Below are 19,576 nucleotides of genomic sequence, written 5' to 3'. Positions count from 1 at the left end.
GCCGACCGGTGGCAACTCCGAGTTTCGAACCGAGGAGTTCAGAATCTCGGCGCTGGTGTGCTAGCGGAATATCCCACTGTGCCACCTGGGCATCGTAAATCTTTTTAATGTGTGTTTTGAACTATTTACCTTATGTTTACTTGTAGCCAAGTTCTATCTGGTAAGTAATTTTTAATTCATTATTTAGAAGTTAATAAGAATACAAGACATATTCCACTGTTTTTCAGAGGTTATGATTGGCCTGTACTTTGGTCCTTTTACGTTTACTCAATATATAAATGTTGGAGAAATATTAAACTTCACGTCAAATCTGACACCCAGATCTAGGTTTTCACCCATTAAAGTTGTCGCCAGTTGGAATTTATCTCTCGGTGCTGCTTCCACCCCCAGTCGAAGAGGACGGGATTGTGCAGGGCGCTTCTTTTCACCTGCTAGGGACAGGGTCTCTACCTGTGATCAGCCATGCCCTCTGCAGGCACCTCGATCAGGATCCTTGTTTCAGCCGTTGCCAATCGTGCGTCTGTGTAGGCGTCCGGCCGACTGATAGCAGAGCCCAGATTCAAACCTGAGACTTGAGATCTCAGCACTGGTGGGCTAGCGTGTTTTTACCAGGCTGTCACACACCCCTATGATGCGGGAAGATCGCTTCTTTTTACCTGCTAGTGGCAGGGTCTCGGAGAGCCACTCACTGCTACCCGTGATCGGCCGTCCCCTCCGCAAGCGCCTCGATCAGGATCCTTGTTTTAGCCGTTGCCAATCGTGCGTCTGTGTAGGCGTCCGGCTGAATGATAGCAGAGCCCAGATTCAAACTTTTTTTTTTTTTTTTTTTTTTTTTTTTTTTTTTTTTTCTCCGAATTTTCTCCCCGATTTTTCTCCCAATTTTTAGCGCTTCCAATCTGTCTTCCGCTGCTAACAGGCACACCAGACCTGCATCCAAGGAGAGCACGCCGCTGCCCCACGCCTTCTTTACACGTGTACAGCCCTCCTCTTCTCGTCCGTGCATTCTGCACGGGCGTCTCTTCTGCAAATCAGGGTCCTTACACAGCGCATGAAGACCCACCCACCCACATATAGTCCGGTCCCCCACCCTGCAGGCACTGCCAATTATGCCCGCCAGATGGCGCCCAGCCGACCGGTGGCAACACCGAGCCTCGAACCGGGAGGTTCAGAAACTCGGTGCTGGTGCGTCAGCGGAATATCCCGCTGCGCCACCTGGGCGCCTAGATTCAAACTTGACTCGAGATCTCAGCTCTGGTGGGCTGGCATGGTTACCATATGCCTGGAGATTTCTGGAAGATTTGGCCGTGGTAGCTCCAGTTATCTAATTCTGTGGTTCTAAATTTGTAAAAACGATTTGGGAGGATTATTTTCTGATACAGCAGTGAAGATCAATTACAAAAACCTAATCTTAATCTCATCCATCACATTTGAGGTTTGTACCAATAACTATGGGTCAGGTTTTTAGGTCCTGATCTTTCGAATGATCTGATCACCACAAAAGAACTGCCTGTAGGTATGGATGTGTTGAAATGACAAGAAATACTGACCCTATATTTAACCCCTGTACACTGTAGATGTCCATAAAACACTGGAATCTTACGCTCACTTGTAAGGGATTTTAGTAAAACATGGGCAAATGAAACTGGCCGATTCTCAAGGTCTCAAGAGTTCCTCTTTTATGGTTCTGCTCTTTTACAGCCTTTGTGCCCTGTGCCCTTCAACTCTGAACACCATCTCCTTTTGCTCCCCTCACCCCAGCTTGTAAGCGTTACCATAGAGATATTCGGGCCTTTGTGGAGAATTCGCCCCACCAAAAGAGGGGACGAGCGCCCGTCCATGGGTCTCGGTGGGAAAGTTTCCCTGATAACACCGAATGACGCCAGAACGCTGCGGAAAGGCAATAAAACCCTGTGTGTAAAAGGCCGCTCATCAGTCAAGGCGTCTTCACAGGGCCGATCGGATCGTGCATGACATCAGAGAGCGAAACATGAATGGAGTCTAATAAAAGGTCCCGGAAGCACCATATTGTTTTCTGTGTATGATGGCATGATTTAAAGACTCGTTCTTTCATGTGATGTCACTGGTGCATGAAACAGAGTATTGGGATGGGTAAAGTTTACACTTTTAGGAGAATAAGTGTAGACAGAAAGTGAAGTTTGCCGGGTGTGGAGAAGTGAGAAGATTTATGTAAACATTAAATGTCTCAATAGGTTTCCTGACTTATTCTCACTTCACAGAAACATGCAGAAGATGGATTGGATGCTCTATATTGCCCTGCAGTGGATTACATTACCACTGGAGGTTTTTAAATGACGTCTGTCTCAATGTGACCCTTACAAAGATGAATAATTAATTTGTACTTCACCAGTATGTTCAGTAAATGATCACAGATAAATTGAGTGAACATAATACAGGCTGGTGATCTTGTTATATCTCAGATTTGGCATTTTTGCAAGAAAGCATTGTGATCCAGCAGGGGTTTGTGTATTCATTCAGCTTTAGCCACCACTTTAGACTGGTCAGGGTTGTGGTGGCAATATAAAGCAACCATGTATTTACCACATACTGTTTTAGAACAAAAAGTTGGCCTTAAGTACCCAGTGGGGAAACGCGTCCCTGATTGGGATTGAGGTTAATTCACCCACACCAACACCAAAGAAAACGATTAGAAAATGCTGGTGAGGGGAGAAAAAAGTTGGTAAATATGGACACCTAGTGTACAAATTGGGAACCACTGACTATTCTAATCTGGGTCGTGGTGGGTCCGGTGACTACCTCGGAAACACAGCGTGCCAATTCAATAAGGGTTATACCGCACTCACTTAAAAAGAAACTGTCCCCCTACACTAAGAGAAAATCTCTTACAATACATAAATAAATCCTTTCTGTCATGGGTGTCACTGTTCACAGTCAAGTGAGTTTTACACTGACATAGATTGGACCTCAAACCTCGACTTCAGTTGTCTGCTGATCACATGTCTATCATTTCCAAGGCCTGATCAGGTCAAACTACAGTAGATTAACTTCACTAATCATAATATGAAAAGCAAAGTACAGGGTGGTTTCACTATGTAACAGACCCTCCTATACCTTTATAGCTATAATTTTGTATTTAACTGTGAAACCGACCCCTTGGTACAAGATGAAAACTCAAATTGTTTATATGACAATGGTTAAGGCCCCAGTGCTTTACATATATATCAACTGGGTGGGTAAAAGATACTGTGGATAAAAATAAAGGAACTATAAAATTAGATTAGCAGTCAGGTGATTTAATTTTATAGTCCTTTTATTGGACTATAAAATGGATGCTGCACAATACCATGCTTCCTGCAAACAGGGTTCTCAAACCCAATCACCCAAACAAAAAGGACGACACGCAGAGGGTGTACTGGCTCTTTTGGATTTCATGAGTGAGTGATTTTGTAGTATGTAAGTAAACGTGTGAGTCTGAGTCAAAGACAGTTCTTCACTGCTGCAATAGAATCAGTTCTGTGCACTTCCATCACATCAGAATTAGATTTATTGGTGAAGTATGTGGATACACACAAGGAATTTGGTTCCGGAGCAGCTACAGTACAACACAGGAACAGACTGCAGCGACTGGTAAAGTCAGCAGAGAAGATCATTGGTGCTTCCCTGCCCTCCCTCCAGGACTTGTACTCTTCAAGGACCAAGAGACGGGCAGAGAGAATTATTACTGACTCCTCACACCCTGGCCATAGCTGCATTCATCCCCTCCCCTCCGGCAGGCCCTATAGGTCAATCCACATTAAAACTTCCAGATTTAAGAGCAGTTTCTTCCCACAGGCCTCATCTCCCTCCTAAATAAATAAATGACTGACAATACAGACTTAAGCGTGACAATATTCATCTGGTGCCAATTAACAACACTCTGTAGTACTCATTCTACATGCTGTGCACTTTACTGTTTTTGTAAATATTCCACACCCTGCTAACTTACATATCTGTATATTGCCTGTATATAATCCTATAGTTTGTATATTTTTGTGTTTAATGTTTAATGTATACATTGCTTGTTTACTGCCCAGAACCAAAGTCCTTATGTGTATCCACATACTTGACCAATAAATCTGATTCTGATTATTGTGGGCAATTTGTTTGGCGCCCTCTACAGGGTGTGGTCCTGCCTCACGTTTTGTGTTTTGTGGTGGCGCCGGACCCACCGCGACCCAAACCTATAAGCAGTTGGTGGAGAAATTAAGGAGAAACTGTGGGAAGTTTACACTCCAGTCCTGTAGGTGTCGGTTATGCCATTTTCAGTAGGCTTTCAGTATGCACCTCAAGCGTAAGAATACGTGCTAAGTTTCAAATTGCTACTATATTGTATCTAGTGCACTAGACACGCGTTAGAATCCTACCTACTGTAGTGCACTTGTGTAGGGAGGGAGCATTAATTTGGGACGGAGATAATGGGAGGGCTTTCAGTGCCGGTATAAATGTCCTGAGCACCATTCTCCGGCCTCTCATTCTGTCTTCACATGGCGGTGTTAATGCGTGCAGCTCTCAAAAAGAGCTTTAGTTCTGTCTTTGTTTGGAAGATGGGTGTTACCTAATCAATGCAATGGTAAACTTTATTATTATTATTCTTTATACGTCCCATGCGACGAATTTGTGCACACATGTTGTATTGAATCCTACAATGTGGTTTTTCATTTCTAGTGTTGATGCATAAAGTGTCTGTAATTGTTCCTGCATGGTTGTAGATTTTAAAGGGATTGTGTATGAAAGCAGGGGTGTAAAAGTAAAAAAAAAAATAAAAGGGTTTAGATAAAATGGGTGAGGCACATGTGTTGCCACCACGTGTTTAGGAACAGGTCTGAATAGGGGACGATTTGGCTGTAAAAGTGCAAGAGATTACTTGTTTAGTAGTTTTTTATGAAGCCAGAAACATGGTAAAGTTTGCAAATACTTTATTTTAACTTTATGCACCTTCTTCTAATCGTAAACCATGTGGAAAACATGACTTGTACTTTAAACATTTTAATTCTTAATGCCTATAGACTTTTACTTATTACTAAGAACAATAAAATGTCCAATTTAAGTGATTTTTGAGTTACAAATAGATCAAGACTTTTGAAATGAATTAATGATTGAACCTCAAACCCTCCCTGTTTAGGTAAAATGACCAGTGAATCAGGGTATGTCACTATAATAATGCATGTCTTCATATTTATCTCTGGTAGTCAAAACAGCAATTTGGAACGTGATCAACTTTATAAATAACTTGTGTGTTTACAGTATTCATTCCAAGCGGTTGAGGTTTAAGGGCCTTGATTAGGAGCCCAACAATGGCAATCTGGCTGTAGTGGGGCTTGAACCAGCATCCTTCTGATTACTAGTCCAGTACTCAAATCGACCACTGCCATAAATTATATTTAACTAGTTGACGATTGACAAAGTTACTGAAGTGGACGTCGGTGCTGAATTTGTAGGAGCATTGGCTACCCACAATACACCCCCCAAAAAACTGCTTAAATTCCTGGAAGCAGTAGCACTTAAACAAGTTATAAAAGAAAAAAAAAAACTTTACACCCTCAGGCACAGAAACACTCTACCCACTATTTACACTAGTAAAAAATAAGCAAATCAACCACCTACATTGATGTTTAAATAATGAATCGACTATCCAGCCTTAGTAATAGCCATAGCAGCTGACATGGCGTTAGGAATTAAACAAACAAATAAATCCACAATACTTTGTGTTATCAGTCTAATACTGGTTTCAGTAGAATACCCTGACTTTCCCAGCAGTGTAAACTTCCTAGTGTTTATATTTACTGTAATGTAATCCCTTTTATTATTATCAACAGATGTACTTCTTGTGAACTTCTCATCCAGACTGAGTTCTCTAATCTGCACCACATGGCTAACAGTAACCGGTAAGTTTAACTTATTTTCCCCCAGTTTGTGTAGAGTTTAAGGGCACCAGCGGTCAGTCAGCTGTGCAGGCGTGTACCGTGCCTGATCTAGTGTTACTCTGCTGGAAGAGAAAGGTATCACCGTTTAAGCCATGTTCAGGGCTTGCTGTTTTAGTAACGTCCTGGTGCATGGCTGTGGTGGTGTCTTGTCCATTTGAGAGTGGGCCGGTCTATCACACCTTGGGGGTGGCCCTAGTCTATGGGCAAACATGACGAATAATCCAAGCTGTGAATGAAGTGGTCCTAACTAACAGCTCTTCTTTTATTGTTTTGAACAGGTGAACAGGTGGTTCTGTTGCTTCATGGGCTGCAATGAACCTGATTTATAACCAACAAGTGGTAAGAACTCAAGTTTTGATTTCACTAATTCTTATCGTTTGTTGTTTCCAATGAGCCAATAGCTAGGTCCCCCGCTCAGACACAGCCAATCATTTCTGTGTAGACAGGTGATGGCAATAAGAGATTCGAAGCCTGGATCTCAGTAGTGTGCTAGCATGCTTGACCGCTGCTCCACCTAGGTGCTCACAGATTGGCGTTTAGATAAAGGATGTAATTGCATGGGGAGGCAGTAATGTATGTGTAAATGAGTGAGTGATCTTGTAACAACTCTAAATCACTTCTTTTTGCAAACAAACAATAAATCTTATCATTTTATGCTTTATTAAGCTATGCAGGGTGTCCCTAAAGTCTGGACGCAGGCAAAATTTTCTATAAATTCAACATTTTATTTTATAAGAATATTAATCAATAACATCAATGTGTTCCATTATTTGTGATTCAGATGTATGTTTGTTTTAGTAAACATAGTTATAGTTAGTGATATTTCCTTTGTATCCAGACTTTAAATATCTTTAATACCCAAGACAATAAACAGGGTGTCCCTAAACATCTCAAATAGACTAGTTCTCCAAGTTCTAAGAACCTGATGATCCAAACCCATAACCTGCTTGTCTCAGGTTTCTGATTTGTCTGTTCCTGGTTTCTACTTTAATTGTGTTTAATTCATGGGTGGTCTTTCTTTTCACAGGGCCGAAGCAATTTTGTCTCTCTACCTGAATCAGTTCCATGCCATGGTAAGAGTTTCACGAGTTGTAATGCCACTGAATATTAGCTGTGATGAATCAACTTCAACACATCATTCTTACTGTGAAGTGAAGAAATGTTATTTCTGAGCCTCGTTTGTACTTCAGGAACTTGCTTCCCTGTATGTATGTGTGTTTTTCTAAATGTCTAAACTTCTTCCACAGGAATTAAGAAGCAGGACAAATGAAGCAGGTAATTCTTCATTTATTTCAGACATGAATATGTACAAACCCAAGCTGATACCATCATGGCAAACTGCTTGTGTTGTTGTGATGTTTTTTAAACTTGGGAGAGGATATGCAGGGCTGGCACAGGTTTTAGCTGAACCAGTCGGCAAAAATCTGACAAGAAGACCTGCTACAATTACTAACTGTGCCACAATGTCAAACTGACTATTTTTATTTCTTCTGCTACTTGCAGGTAGCATTTGAGATGGTGACTAAAGACAAGTGCCGTATTTATCGATGTAAAGAATGTCTTCCTTGATGTCCTTGATCTGTATAATTTTGAAGCCTTTTAAATAAAAGTTGTGAGAAAGTTGGTTGTCTGGTTAGTCTGTTTACATTTAAGCACAAACTAATGGAGTACACTTGCATGAACAACCCCCCAACCCAAGGGGTTCTGTAATGGTTTTGTAAACCGAGTGTAATGACGGGGATGTTTAAAGTTAATGTTGTAAAATAAGCCAGGTGCACACGGTACAGGAGCAGATTTATCTACTGTGTTATCTGGAAAGTGATGTATTGTATACATATAGATAGATAGATGGATAACTTTATTAATCCCATAGGGAAAGTCAGTTATTACAGCAGCTCCAGGTACGTTAAAGCAAAAAGTACAAAGAATTAAAGTATGCAGGTAATGTTGTACACAGCATATAATTAAATAAATACAGTAGAATAAAATAAAAAAAGTGTCATATAAAAAAACTTAACAGATATGTAGTATAGTCTTTACAGAGTGCTAGAACATGCTCCATGAGTCTGTCCTGATAGTACTTTAGTGTTAGATGATGTCCCGAACCAGTGAAGAATTATACAGCGTGATCGACCTTTATGTATATACAATCAGAGTTTTTAAACATTTATACTAATACACTTTTGCTTGTAACATTACAAAAATAAAACCTGGTTTTAATACATATCAAGTTTAGATTTGGTGAAACACTTGTTTGCTTGATATTCCTCCTCCTGTTTGAGTGATGGTTAAATGTAACATTGAATGGATCATAAAATCTAAAATTGTAAATAAAAAAGCTTAATGTACAACTATTAAAGTGGCTGATCATAAGTACTATGCAAACTGCACCTTCGATCGAAAACACAATTTGAATAAATGTTTCTTGTCTTAAGAAAACTAAATAAAAGGAATTTTAAAGCTGTACTGCTATTAAACAGATAGATGTTTCACTGCAGTTTTCAATAGACAATAGTAGGGCCTCCACAGCCTCCACATTTTGCCCGTTCTTTTAAAAAGGCCGTCTTTACAAGCTAATCACTGCATTCGTGGGTGGGAAAATGCATGCACTTTTGTTTCTGGCCCCCATTCATCTGACCTGTTCTAGGCACATCATTAGCATAAAACAGACCAAGACTAACTTCCAAAAGCCGGGCGCTTTAATGATGAACGGTAGGAACAGTGTTGCCACTTTCCATTTTAAGACTGTAGACTAGGGGTGCCCAACATGTCGATCGAAATCTACCAGTCGATCGCAGCGCACGCTGGTAGCTCGCGCCTCATTCAAACCGGTCAACGTGATTGACATGTGGCCACTGTTTCTTTAATTTGTGGTTTGTTACCATCAGCCTGCCTAAAGCACTGCTAATCTGGAAAGTTTTCATTCATCAGTAGCCAGTTTGTGCCATTTTTGTAACCTACACTGTAGAGATGAGCGCACAACCAAGCACAAAGAAACCAAAAGCGATTCGATTCGGGCAAGAGACGCTGTTTCGTTCATATGTGGAAGAAGCTAACGGATTATATTCAGTTCTCATGTTACACACAGAAATTTTAACCCTACAATCTGACATTCATATTAAGTCAAGTGCCTCTGCTGGACAATTTTGAAACTTGCTGGCTGAGGACAAATCTCCAGACATAAAAATGTGTCGCATTTTTGGATCGACCTGCTTGTGTAAAACAGCGTTTTCCCACATGAAAATAATGAAATCTAAATATCGGTCCACTCTTACTGATGAACACTTGGAAGCTGCTTGAGAATCAGCATCAGCAGCTCCTGTCCAGAAGTACATAAACCTGACTGACACCATTCAGAATAAATCATCAGATTGAGGTCAGTGTGATTTATCAGTCGCTCGCCCTGTAAAGCTGGATATCAATACAGGAACTGAAGTGCATTTAAAAAAGCTTCAAAGCTTTTTTGGAAAAATGATGAGGCTAACCTTAGAAAGTACATTGTAATGACCTGAAGACTGAAATAGTAGATCTCAAGCCACGAAAGTATGGGCACCCCTGGTGTAGACCATATAATTGAAGGCAGATTTGAATTGCTTGAGTGCAAATTAAAAATCCCTAAATCCCAAGTCGATCCCCCAAATCCCAGAGTGTCAACACTGTAGAGCTGGGCAGTTCCTGAATCATCCAGGTTAATTCGAATCTTTGTACTGAATCAGGAGTCACGAGTCCGAAATCTCAGTTAACCCGGATCCTATGAGTCCTCTGACTGGCTGCTGCTAAGTACACAAGGCGAGTGAGCAGACTCACCGAAACACCGCAGACTCAGATGATTTGGCTGAACCGACTTCACTCCTGTCCGTGAATCTAAGTAATAAGTTAAATATTCCAATAAACAAGAGGTTAAACACACTGGTGTTTGTTATGTGGCTGGTTTTATGAACATTCTATTATTATTATTGTCAGTAGTAGTGGTATAGATTAGTAATGCAGCATATTTTTTTGTAAGCAAAACAACAACAAAATATAGTTATATTATCATTAAAATGCAAATGCTTACAGGCTACTTAAGTACTGTACCACTTAAGGAGTATCATAGCCCCAATGGTCATTTTTAACCCTTGACCCATTAATATACCCATCTGATTGGTAGGTGAGTCCACCCCCCCTCCCGCATGATCAAGATTCCACTTAGAAAAAAGTGTCAGCTTGTCAATTCAATTCAATTCAAGGAGCTTTATTAGCATGACTGTTGTAGTGGTTAAAGACATTTATATAAATATACAAAAAGAAAGAATTTTAGGAAAATATACAATTTAAAAAAGAAACAAAATAAAAATAGAATAAAAACAGATGTGCATAACAAACATCATGTCTGTGTGGGTCCATCAGGGCTGTTCCTGTGTTTGGGTGAATCAGTCCGTGTCTCTCAGATTGTGGCAGGCGGATACGTACTGAGCTGCTACTGATGAAGAGTTTCTGGGTGTTGGTGAGGGAGCAGAATTCAGGGTGAAGTTTCTGAAATGTTTAGTAGTACACCTCCCGTTTGTGAGTGTATTTTGGACACTCAGTTAAGAAGTGCAGCTCGGTCTCTGTGGTGTTGGTGTCGCACTGTGTACACACTCTTTGTTCCGTGGGGAGCCAGGAGTTCTTGTAGCGTCCGGTCTCGATGGCCAGCTTGTGAGCACTGAGTCTGTACTTAGTCAGTGTGGTTCTGTGTTTGATGTCAGACATATCCCTTTTCCACCGACGCGGCACGGAGCCCGTTCCGGTTCCCGAACACGTGTTTCCACCGGAAAAAAGAGGTTCCAGACAGCGAACTAGCGGGCCAATCTGGCACCACAGAATACTTGGTTTTTCAGCCCGAACCGTGACGTAACCTGTGGGCGTGTCGTGTTGTACAGCACAGCGACAGCAACAATGGCGTCAGCTGGGGTCTCGTACGGAGCTTAACGCTGCATTTTTATCTGTTAAAGTTCACCTGATTACATTTTGAGCCAGTTTGCCGCTGATATTTTCAAAGCGCCTTTAAAAAGGTGAACTGTGTGATATTACGTGGTAAAAGTGACCCGGACAGAACGAACACCGCTTAACGTGAAAAATAAAGCGTGAAGCTTTTTCAGCTCGCCGAGCTGCATAAACACACGTGAAGTAAATCCAGCTAAACACAGATACATGTTGTATTTTAGACTGGATTTGATGTTTATTTCACACAGATGGATGTTCGTGTTGTGGAACTTTAGTGATGTTTCACCGCTCGAGCCGAGCGCTGAGCAAACCGGCTATTTGCGCCGAGAGTTGCGGTGAGAGCGAAGCGCAAAACTCCTCTCACGTTAATGAAATTAAGAAAACACCGATTGTTAGATCGATGCTTTTTACATAAAAACAAACATCTGTAACAGCAGCACAAATGCTCGCACATAATCCACACGCTCCGCCATGATATTACTGCTCTTAACTTTCGTTAAGCAACGCCCACCGACGCAGGCTTGGTTCTCAAAAACTGGTGGAAACGCGCGTCGGTTCTCTACAGAACACCAAGGTTCAGAGAAACCTGAACAGAACCGGTTCAAGAACCATGGTTTTTTTGGTGGAAAAGGGGCATCACTGTACTCAGGTAATCAGCTACAGCGTCGATTTAGGGCCGAATAGCACCGCATTTTACTCTGTGCTTGTGTTTGGCTTCTCCAATTACTGAAGTACTTTTCTTTTTGGAGCGCTATAATTTTATTAACGTTGACAAGAGAAGTGTGAGGTGCCAGGAGAATTAAGACAGAAGGATTTATTTACAGAAGATGAGAGCACGCAAGACAAGTGATATTTGGATGCACCTTCATGCAGTGAATCAATCGCAATCAGAATGTCAGTACAAGTGACTCAACTGACCCAAGTAAACCGGATCAGATTAACCCGAGTCCATAAAATGAACCGAATTTACCAGCACTAGTTGATGAAGACTGGTAGGAGGTTCCTTTATACCGCTGATGCCTAACAGAAGTGCCTCCTCTTTACCCAGAATGCACCGGTGGATCATATGACCGGATTGTTGACTGTGCTGGTGTCTCAGTGGCGCGCGCTTTATTCAACACAGTACCAGCTTATATCCTCTCGTCTCCTAATAAAACATGTCTTATCATCATAAATACAGAAACAGCAGCGAGGAAAGCAGGTAAACACTCTCACACATCCATAACGGACAGAAATGTGCAGAATATTCGGTGTTTTTTAGAGAAATGCGCTGAATTCTATAGGCTGGTGTTTCCCGCGGGTTTGAGCAAAGCGCGCGGATTAGCACGTTAGCTTCTATAGACCGACTTTAGAATGTATTCACACAAGCTTTACGTTTAATAATATCAATTAATAACTGTTTTCCTTAAATGAGAAGGTGCTAGATTAGATAAATCAATGTTAGATGTGAAATTCAGCCAGAACAGTCTTGTTCAGATTTCCATTGTTTGTATTTACATTCATTGTTCAGGCATTACACTGAACAATATAGATTTCTGCATACATAAACATACTTACAATACATTAATCATCATAAATATAATGTACTACATGTTTAAATACATTATTCATATATGCCAGGTGTAATTATAGATTGTATAAGGACAATGGAACAATAAAATCACAACAGTACACATTTCTGCATACATAAACATACTTATAATACATAAATCATCATAAATATAATGTGCTGCATGTATAGATACATAATATTATTATTATTATTAGTAGTATATATGCCATGTGTCATTAAAGATTGTATAAGGACAATAGAACAATAAAAGCACAACAGTACAGATTTCTGCATACATAAATATACTTAAATATAAATGACATGTATCATAAATATAATGTGTAGCATGTATTATTCATTATTCATATATTCTAGGTGTCATTAAAGATTGTATAAGGACAATGGAACAATAAAAGTAAAAAGCAAGTAAATAATAATGCAATGTTGTTGTATATATTTACATATTTGACTTGTGTTACAATACACAACAATTTTCTCTATACATTAATCTATTAATCTATTAATCTATTAATCTATTATACACTTTTGTAGATGGATCTTGACTTCTTTGTCTTGTTGCATGTTTCAGCCTTAACTTTATTTTGTCTGTAGGCAGTGTTAACACTCTCCCCAAGATCTCGCCACAAAAATCCCAAGGAACTGATTGTAAATTGTGTAGATTTATGTAACATATTTTCACAATTATTCACAAACACAAAAATCCCTGATTAAAAAATCAGATTTTAAACTGTTTTGCCAAACAAAATGACACAATATATGATTGAATCAGTACACGTGGAATTTTTATTGTTTATTTAATATTTAAGTATTGTAAAATTATTCTTCGCTCTCCCTTTAACAAATAAAACGACGTTTGCAAACTCCACTGTACAACTTGACCACAGGTCTGTTATAGAAAAGAGGACGTCTTTAAATATCTCCGATTCCTGTTCGCTTATAACGTTGGATTAACAACTGACCTGAAGTATTTTCTCCCCGTAAGACAGAACTGGAATCCAGTGTTATAATTACTTCTCTGAAAGCTTCTTTCTCGACTGTGTATAGAGGAATATTATATGATTTGCTTCCTACTGAAGTCTACAGCTGTTGTATTAACTATGCTATGGTATGGCGGTATTTGAAAAATCTATACGGTATTCAGACTGTATCCAGACGATATACCGAATGTACCGTCATACCGCCCGGCCCTACTTGAGTGCAGATTAAAAATCCCAAGATTACTTGGCAAAGTCCCTAAATCCCAAGGAGTGCCAACACTGTGTGTAAGGAGGAAAGGTTTTTTAGTCTGATTCAAAAGTTAGACTAAAAGTCGTCCATGTTGTGCTGATAGTAGTAAAAGTAATAATAGTTTATAGAACTAACTGTGTAATCTGGTATAATTTTCAGATTATTTGTTATAAACAATAGAAAAGCTGCCTGGTAAATTAATGGTGCTAATTAGAACTTTGCGCTGCAGTTTAGTGCAATTTACTTGCTGTTGGGTAAACAAACCAGGGCAAATTAGCTTTTTTAGGAGCCTTTTTAAAAAAGTTTGATAGATCAAACTTGCCCTAAGTTTTTCCAGATATTTATAAGACCATAAAAATACGAATTACTCTATCGTTATAATATAATAAGTGACTATGACGCTCTTACTTCTACAAGAGTCAAAAGAATCATAAGCGGAAGAGTCAGTTGCTTTAAAATAGGGCTGAATGATAATGGTCAATATGAAGGTGACAAACAGCTCAGTCAATATAGAAATCATTATAAGTTATCAAAATGAACAAATTTTAGAATGAAGTAGTTTTACAGCTTTATTTGACTGTATTTTTTAAATATGTTAACTGTGTGTTATCCTGTCAGGAACAAAGGCCATTCAAGATGGTCACACAGCCGGAAGCGTGGTGCAGATGGAAGCACAATAAGGTCTCACGGTGAACCCGAGTCCCCCTTAGACAGGAAGGGACACCGGTCGAGTTCACATAGACCTGAGGGGTAAGCTTTACATCTGATTTTAAATAACCTGGTGAGATTCAATGGTAATGATATTTACAAATGCGCCTCATGATAAGTAATGCTGTATTATTGTTTTTTTTTTTTATTCAGTTTCACAACTCCAGAAAGCGAGAAGCCTGTGTCGAGAATTGGAGACTGGGGAGAGGAGGTGGAGGCTGAAGAAATGCGCACTAATGTCAGACGCGATGTTGAGCGGTCAGTTGCTTTCATGATCTTTATTCTTTAGCTAGTAAAACGTTTTATAGGAGCTTGTTTGATGTAGTTTTATAGCTGCTAATAAGAATTTTCGTGTCTCAGTTACAGACGACGGATACTCGCTGGAGAGTGTGGTCAGCGAGAGAGAAAATCCTCGTCTGGAAGGTTCGTTCTTGCATGTGTGAACTTTTTCCCGTAGACATTTCACTATTGAAAAATCAACTCTTAATTTACCTTTTTATAGCGTATTACTTTAAAAGCATATTCATGTTATCTACAAGAAATGATATGTTATATATATTGACACTTAATTGAAAATAAATATCTAGTGTTAGTTACTCATTACTCTATATGAGATTTTAAATCTTGTATATGTGTAGTACTTAAATGTAATTATAATTTATACTCTTTTATTGAGATTAAAGCTTAGAATAGCAGCCCATACCCTTAACAACAAAGTTACTTGCAAGTAAATCATGCCTACCATTAAAGATGTGCTGATTTTAAGAAATGTGTAAGTTGTAAAATGCATTTATAACTGTAAATACTAAATCATGAACTAAACCTGATGGGAGTAAAAAGGAAAAGTAAAAAGAATCTAAAATTTAGGGGCAGTGTATTGTGACGATTGGATCTAGCAAACCCAGGGATGACACTGTGACACTGCTACACTACAGGCAGTGATTCATGGGTGAATCCCTTTCGGAAAATTACCTTCCTGATGATTAAAGACACCCATCGCCCCAAAACATGCAGCCCAAAGTACAACAGGAAAGACTACATATGCCCAAACATTAAAAGATAAGATCTCACCCAAGATAATACAGAAATAATCATCAAATTCTTTAATAATATAACACTGAAAACATTTTGTATGACTCCTGTATGACTCTAATATGGTGCTAATGTTTGTTTGGGTTTGTTTTTCGCCTACAGTTCAGACTCTCGAGAGTCTAGAGACTCGCCCGCGCCCGGAGACATCGAGACCGACGAGGTCGTGTTGTTGAGGCGACAAAAGCAGATCAACTACGGCAAGAACACACTCGCCTACGACAGATACCTTAAAGAATTTCCAAAGTAAGTGTTATTTAGTGTGTACGATTAACATGGGTGCACAAATTGTAATTCAAGGAAGCTCGCATGTATTTTAGACTCACGGGAGCTTCTGATTTTAATTCTAGGCACTTGAGAAAGCCGGGAGTCCACCCTCGAACCCCGAACAAATTTAAGAAGTACAGTCGCCGTTCCTGGGACCAGCAGATCAAACTGTGGAAGGTCAAACTTCACGCCTGGGACCCGCCAACTGAGGAGGGCACAGACCTGGAAGCCATGTATGTTTCGGTGCAAACACATTAGGTGGCAAGCAAGCATTTGATTTGTGTGAAAATAGGCAATCTGCTCGTGTTATTTGTATTGGCACAGCAGTAATGGACACATCATCATCGAAACATTTATTTATTTTTCTGATTTCCATAGACAATCCTTACTTTATACAACTCATTCTGCACTTTACTACTTTACTTTACTTGAACCAAATCCACCACACCTGCATCTGTACACCGACCAGGCATAACATTATGACCACTGAGAGGTGAAGTGAATAACACTGATTATCTCTTCATCACGGCACCTGTTAGTGGGGGGGATATATTAGACACCGAGTGAACATTTTATCCTCAAAGTTGATTTAGAAGCAGGAAAAATGGGCGAGCGTGAGGATCTGGGCAGAGCATCTCCAAAACTGCAGCTCTTGTGGGGTGTTCCCGGTCTGCAGTGGTCATTACCTATCAAAAGTGCTCCAGGAGAGTGAAGGCTGGCCCGTGTGGTCCTGTAGCTCAAACTGCTGAAGAGGTTCATGCTGGTTCTGATAGAAAGGTGTCAGAATACACAGAGCATCACAGTTGCAGGGCTGTTTCGGCAGCAAAAGGGGGACCAACACAATAGGAAAGTGGTCATAATGTTATGCCTGATCATTGTATGCAATATATAATTGATATTTTGTATAATAACTCTAAATCCTGGACTATACGATAATAATCTGTATTTTTGTTCTCTTTCGTTTCTTGTTTAGTGATCTTGGTGAGATCATGGATTTTGAACTGGATCCTGAAACAGAAGCTCAGAACCCAAAATGCAGCAGCGCATCATCTTTACCAGACGTAAGTTCCTATAAAGCCTGCTTTCAGATAGATAAAGTACGATGAACCATCACCACAATGTTTTGCAATTATTTATATTTTTATGTGTATCTAATTACTTATAAATGTGTGTTTTTGTGGATTTGTTGCAGGACTCGTACACTGGAACCCCTCACAAGATGATGAAGATAGATGAGAATGAAATGGCTTGATACTTGATGTTTTAATTGATACTCTAATGATGGAGTGAGTTCAGGGTTTTAATGCTGTACAGGATTTTCTATATTTTGGGTGAAACACGGCTGGTTACTCCTTGTTTTTCTTACTGTAGATAAAACTGCATTCAGAAATGTTTATTTTATACAAGTTCTATAAAAATCTAACTGATTAATAACTTCCTGTTGACAGTCCTTCCAGATCAGAGCATCTATTTCAAATTAATTGTTGTAAAGTATTGCTTTTATGTTTGTTGTGTACATTTGTTTTTGTGTAGCACCATTTTCAAATAAACAATTAAAAAATACATTAAGCATCATTTTTCATTTTTGTTTAACGGTATATTTGTGGGTGATTTATTGCTGTGAATAATAATGTATTTTAAGTTAAGATAAGATAATCCTTTATTAGTCCCACAATGGGGACATTTACATAGTTAGACAAGAAATGATAACACATTAGGAGAGAGTAGGAGATAAAAAAAAACAGCAACCAGATTGTGCTCCCTGAGGAGCAGGGACACGAAAAAAAGCCCCTAACAGCACACAAGCACATGTAAACATAAGAACATAACACAGTCACACAACGAGCCACGGGTTAGGGATGTGGGGATAGGAAAAAGTAACCAACTACGACAAGCAGCCAACCAGCGATACGCAGCCATATGTCGGCGCGCGCTGCCGCTCGTCCTGCCGTATTGGTGGGATTAAGCTAAGAGTGGAGACGTTGGTTGGGATTGGGAAAGAGTCTGTCAGTCTTCTTCCATTCCTGCAGCAAGGAAAAGTCTGTACAAAGTTCGCAATAACATGGCTGTTTACAGCTCTTACTGCCAGGGCCGGCGCTAGGGGGGGGGGGCTGAGGGGGGCATTGCCCCCCCAAATTGTGTCTTTGCCCCCCCAAGCACAATGCAAGCAACGGCTATTTTTAAAATTATCTCTGAACCAATCACAAAAATGCATTTTGTTTTACAGTGTGAAGATATTTCCTTGCTTATTCCTGATTGGCTCTTTGAGTCATATAAAAATCGGCAGACTGCCCCAAACAGTTCAGTTCGGCAGTATATGTTCTGTTAGTGTGAGCGAGAGGCAGGTATACTGGTAAACACTTTTTTTTTACAGAATTAGTATTCTTTTGTTTTCTTTATATTTTAATTTCCCAATAATATAAATATTCTCACTCATTCCTATTTCCACGTTTGAATATTCTCAGTCTGTGTGTAGGTACATTTGTCTTAAATGTATCTTTGACTTAAATTTGTATTAAAGCCTTTCAAGAAATAGAGTTGTTCTATTAGTAATGGCAATTTAATTAAGGGGGCGTATTAAAATGAAATACAATTAGATAATCTTTTTTCTCCATTTACATAATCAACATGTATTTTTTAATCATTGGGTTTTAAGTTTAAGTTCGAAAACATGCATTTTTATTTCTTTACCTCATACATCACTTTAAGCCAGTATCAATAGCTTGGCTGTCATCATTCATGCACAAATCAAGCCTTGAATATATTTCTGGCTTCAAAAACATGACTATCAACATGCCCCCTCATTAGGTTTTACTGCCCCCCCCAAGCAAAGCAGTCCAGAACCGGCGCTGCTTACTGCCCAGAATGAAAAAAAAAAACGTCGCAGCAGATTCTCTGGAGGAATGTACTTATCAGCGAGGCCGTTGCTGATAACAGGGGAGCCAAGAGCAGAAATGACTTGTTGTTTTGTCTGAGCACTAAAAATTTTACTCTCAGAATGAATGCGTCTCTGGTTCATCTCATTTTAGCCTAAGATATAAATAATAAACACTTGAGTGGTCGCAGGTGGTGAATTTTGGTAGCCCACTGGGATCGGCATCCTGTCCGGATGTGTTAGTCCATTGCACCCATGGATTTTGGGGAAACCAGGTCCACCGCGACCCTGACCAGGATAAAGCAAATATGGAGATGCAAAATATAACTTGTGCGTACTTGTTTGTAAGTGGACATTATGTAATTTTATGACATAAGATTGTGCTAGTTCGTGAAATGAAATAAACTTAACGAATGTATTTTGCGTTTACTTAGTTTATAATTAAGTTTACGTATATTAACAATCTGATGTCAAGTCGGCGAGCCAATCATCATCAAGCCAATCATCAAGCCCCGCCCCTAGCGAGGAACACCAGCCCTCTATCCTCTAGTACTTGGAGTCGAATCGGAATCAGATTCCTATTGAAAATGTAGAGGAATCAGTTAAATCGATTCCGAAAACTCGAAGTCGAACAGGAATTAGATTCCTATTGACGGTGTAGAGGAATCAGTTAATTGTACTGTGTACATTGTATTGTACACCTGTATGTATATATGACAAATAAAGTATATCTTCTTAAATCGATTCTTAAAACTCGGAGTCAAACAGAAATCTGATTCCTATTTCAGATGTAGAAGAATCAGTTAGATCGATTTTTAGTATTGATTCCGAAAACTAGGAGTTGAACAAGAATTCGGGTTCTATTGAAGATGTAGAGGAATCAGTTAAATCGATTCTGAAGACTCGGAGTCGAACAGGAATCAGATTCCT

At 39.6% G+C, this 19,576-nt stretch overlaps 1 protein-coding gene, 1 long non-coding RNA gene and 1 other non-coding gene across 3 annotated transcripts; all 3 read left to right on the top strand.

The window, feature by feature from the left end:
* The first annotated feature begins 4,478 nt into the window (after window positions 1–4,478).
* LOC134319276 (uncharacterized) lies at window positions 4,479–7,562 on the top strand. Its single transcript, XR_010013480.1, has 6 exons — window positions 4,479–4,588; window positions 5,835–5,903; window positions 6,221–6,281; window positions 6,970–7,015; window positions 7,190–7,217; window positions 7,446–7,562. It is a non-coding gene; the product is annotated as an uncharacterized LOC134319276 (long non-coding RNA).
* On the top strand, window positions 5,949–6,154 carry LOC134319698 (small nucleolar RNA SNORA74). The gene has a single exon (XR_010013548.1). It is a non-coding gene; the product is annotated as a small nucleolar RNA SNORA74 (small nucleolar RNA).
* Window positions 7,563–11,994: 4,432 nt separating the features above from the next.
* Window positions 11,995–17,336, top strand: slbp (stem-loop histone mRNA binding protein). Its single transcript, XM_063000343.1, has 8 exons — window positions 11,995–12,108; window positions 14,326–14,457; window positions 14,569–14,673; window positions 14,776–14,838; window positions 15,610–15,750; window positions 15,855–16,004; window positions 16,745–16,832; window positions 16,964–17,336. Exons 1-8 carry the CDS (start codon window positions 12,065–12,067, stop codon window positions 17,021–17,023), a joined length of 783 nt encoding a protein of 260 aa, XP_062856413.1. The 5' UTR covers window positions 11,995–12,064; the 3' UTR covers window positions 17,024–17,336.
* Window positions 17,337–19,576: the final 2,240 nt, after the last annotated feature.

Source organism: Trichomycterus rosablanca, chromosome 8 (assembly GCF_030014385.1).
Source record: "Trichomycterus rosablanca isolate fTriRos1 chromosome 8, fTriRos1.hap1, whole genome shotgun sequence".
Classification (NCBI taxonomy): Eukaryota; Metazoa; Chordata; class Actinopteri; order Siluriformes; family Trichomycteridae; genus Trichomycterus; species Trichomycterus rosablanca.
This window is presented reverse-complemented; position numbering and strand designations above follow the sequence as displayed.

Bases quoted from the DNA above. Each gene is read 5' to 3' on its own strand.
- slbp (XM_063000343.1), top strand. From the start codon at position 12,065: ATGTCTTATCATCATAAATACAGAAACAGCAGCGAGGAAAGCAG. The intron at 14,458-14,568 runs GTAAGCTTTACA...TTTTTTATTCAG, and splicing joins AGTTCACATAGACCTGAGGG to TTTCACAACTCCAGAAAGCG. The intron at 16,833-16,963 runs GTAAGTTCCTAT...GATTTGTTGCAG, and splicing joins GCGCATCATCTTTACCAGAC to GACTCGTACACTGGAACCCC.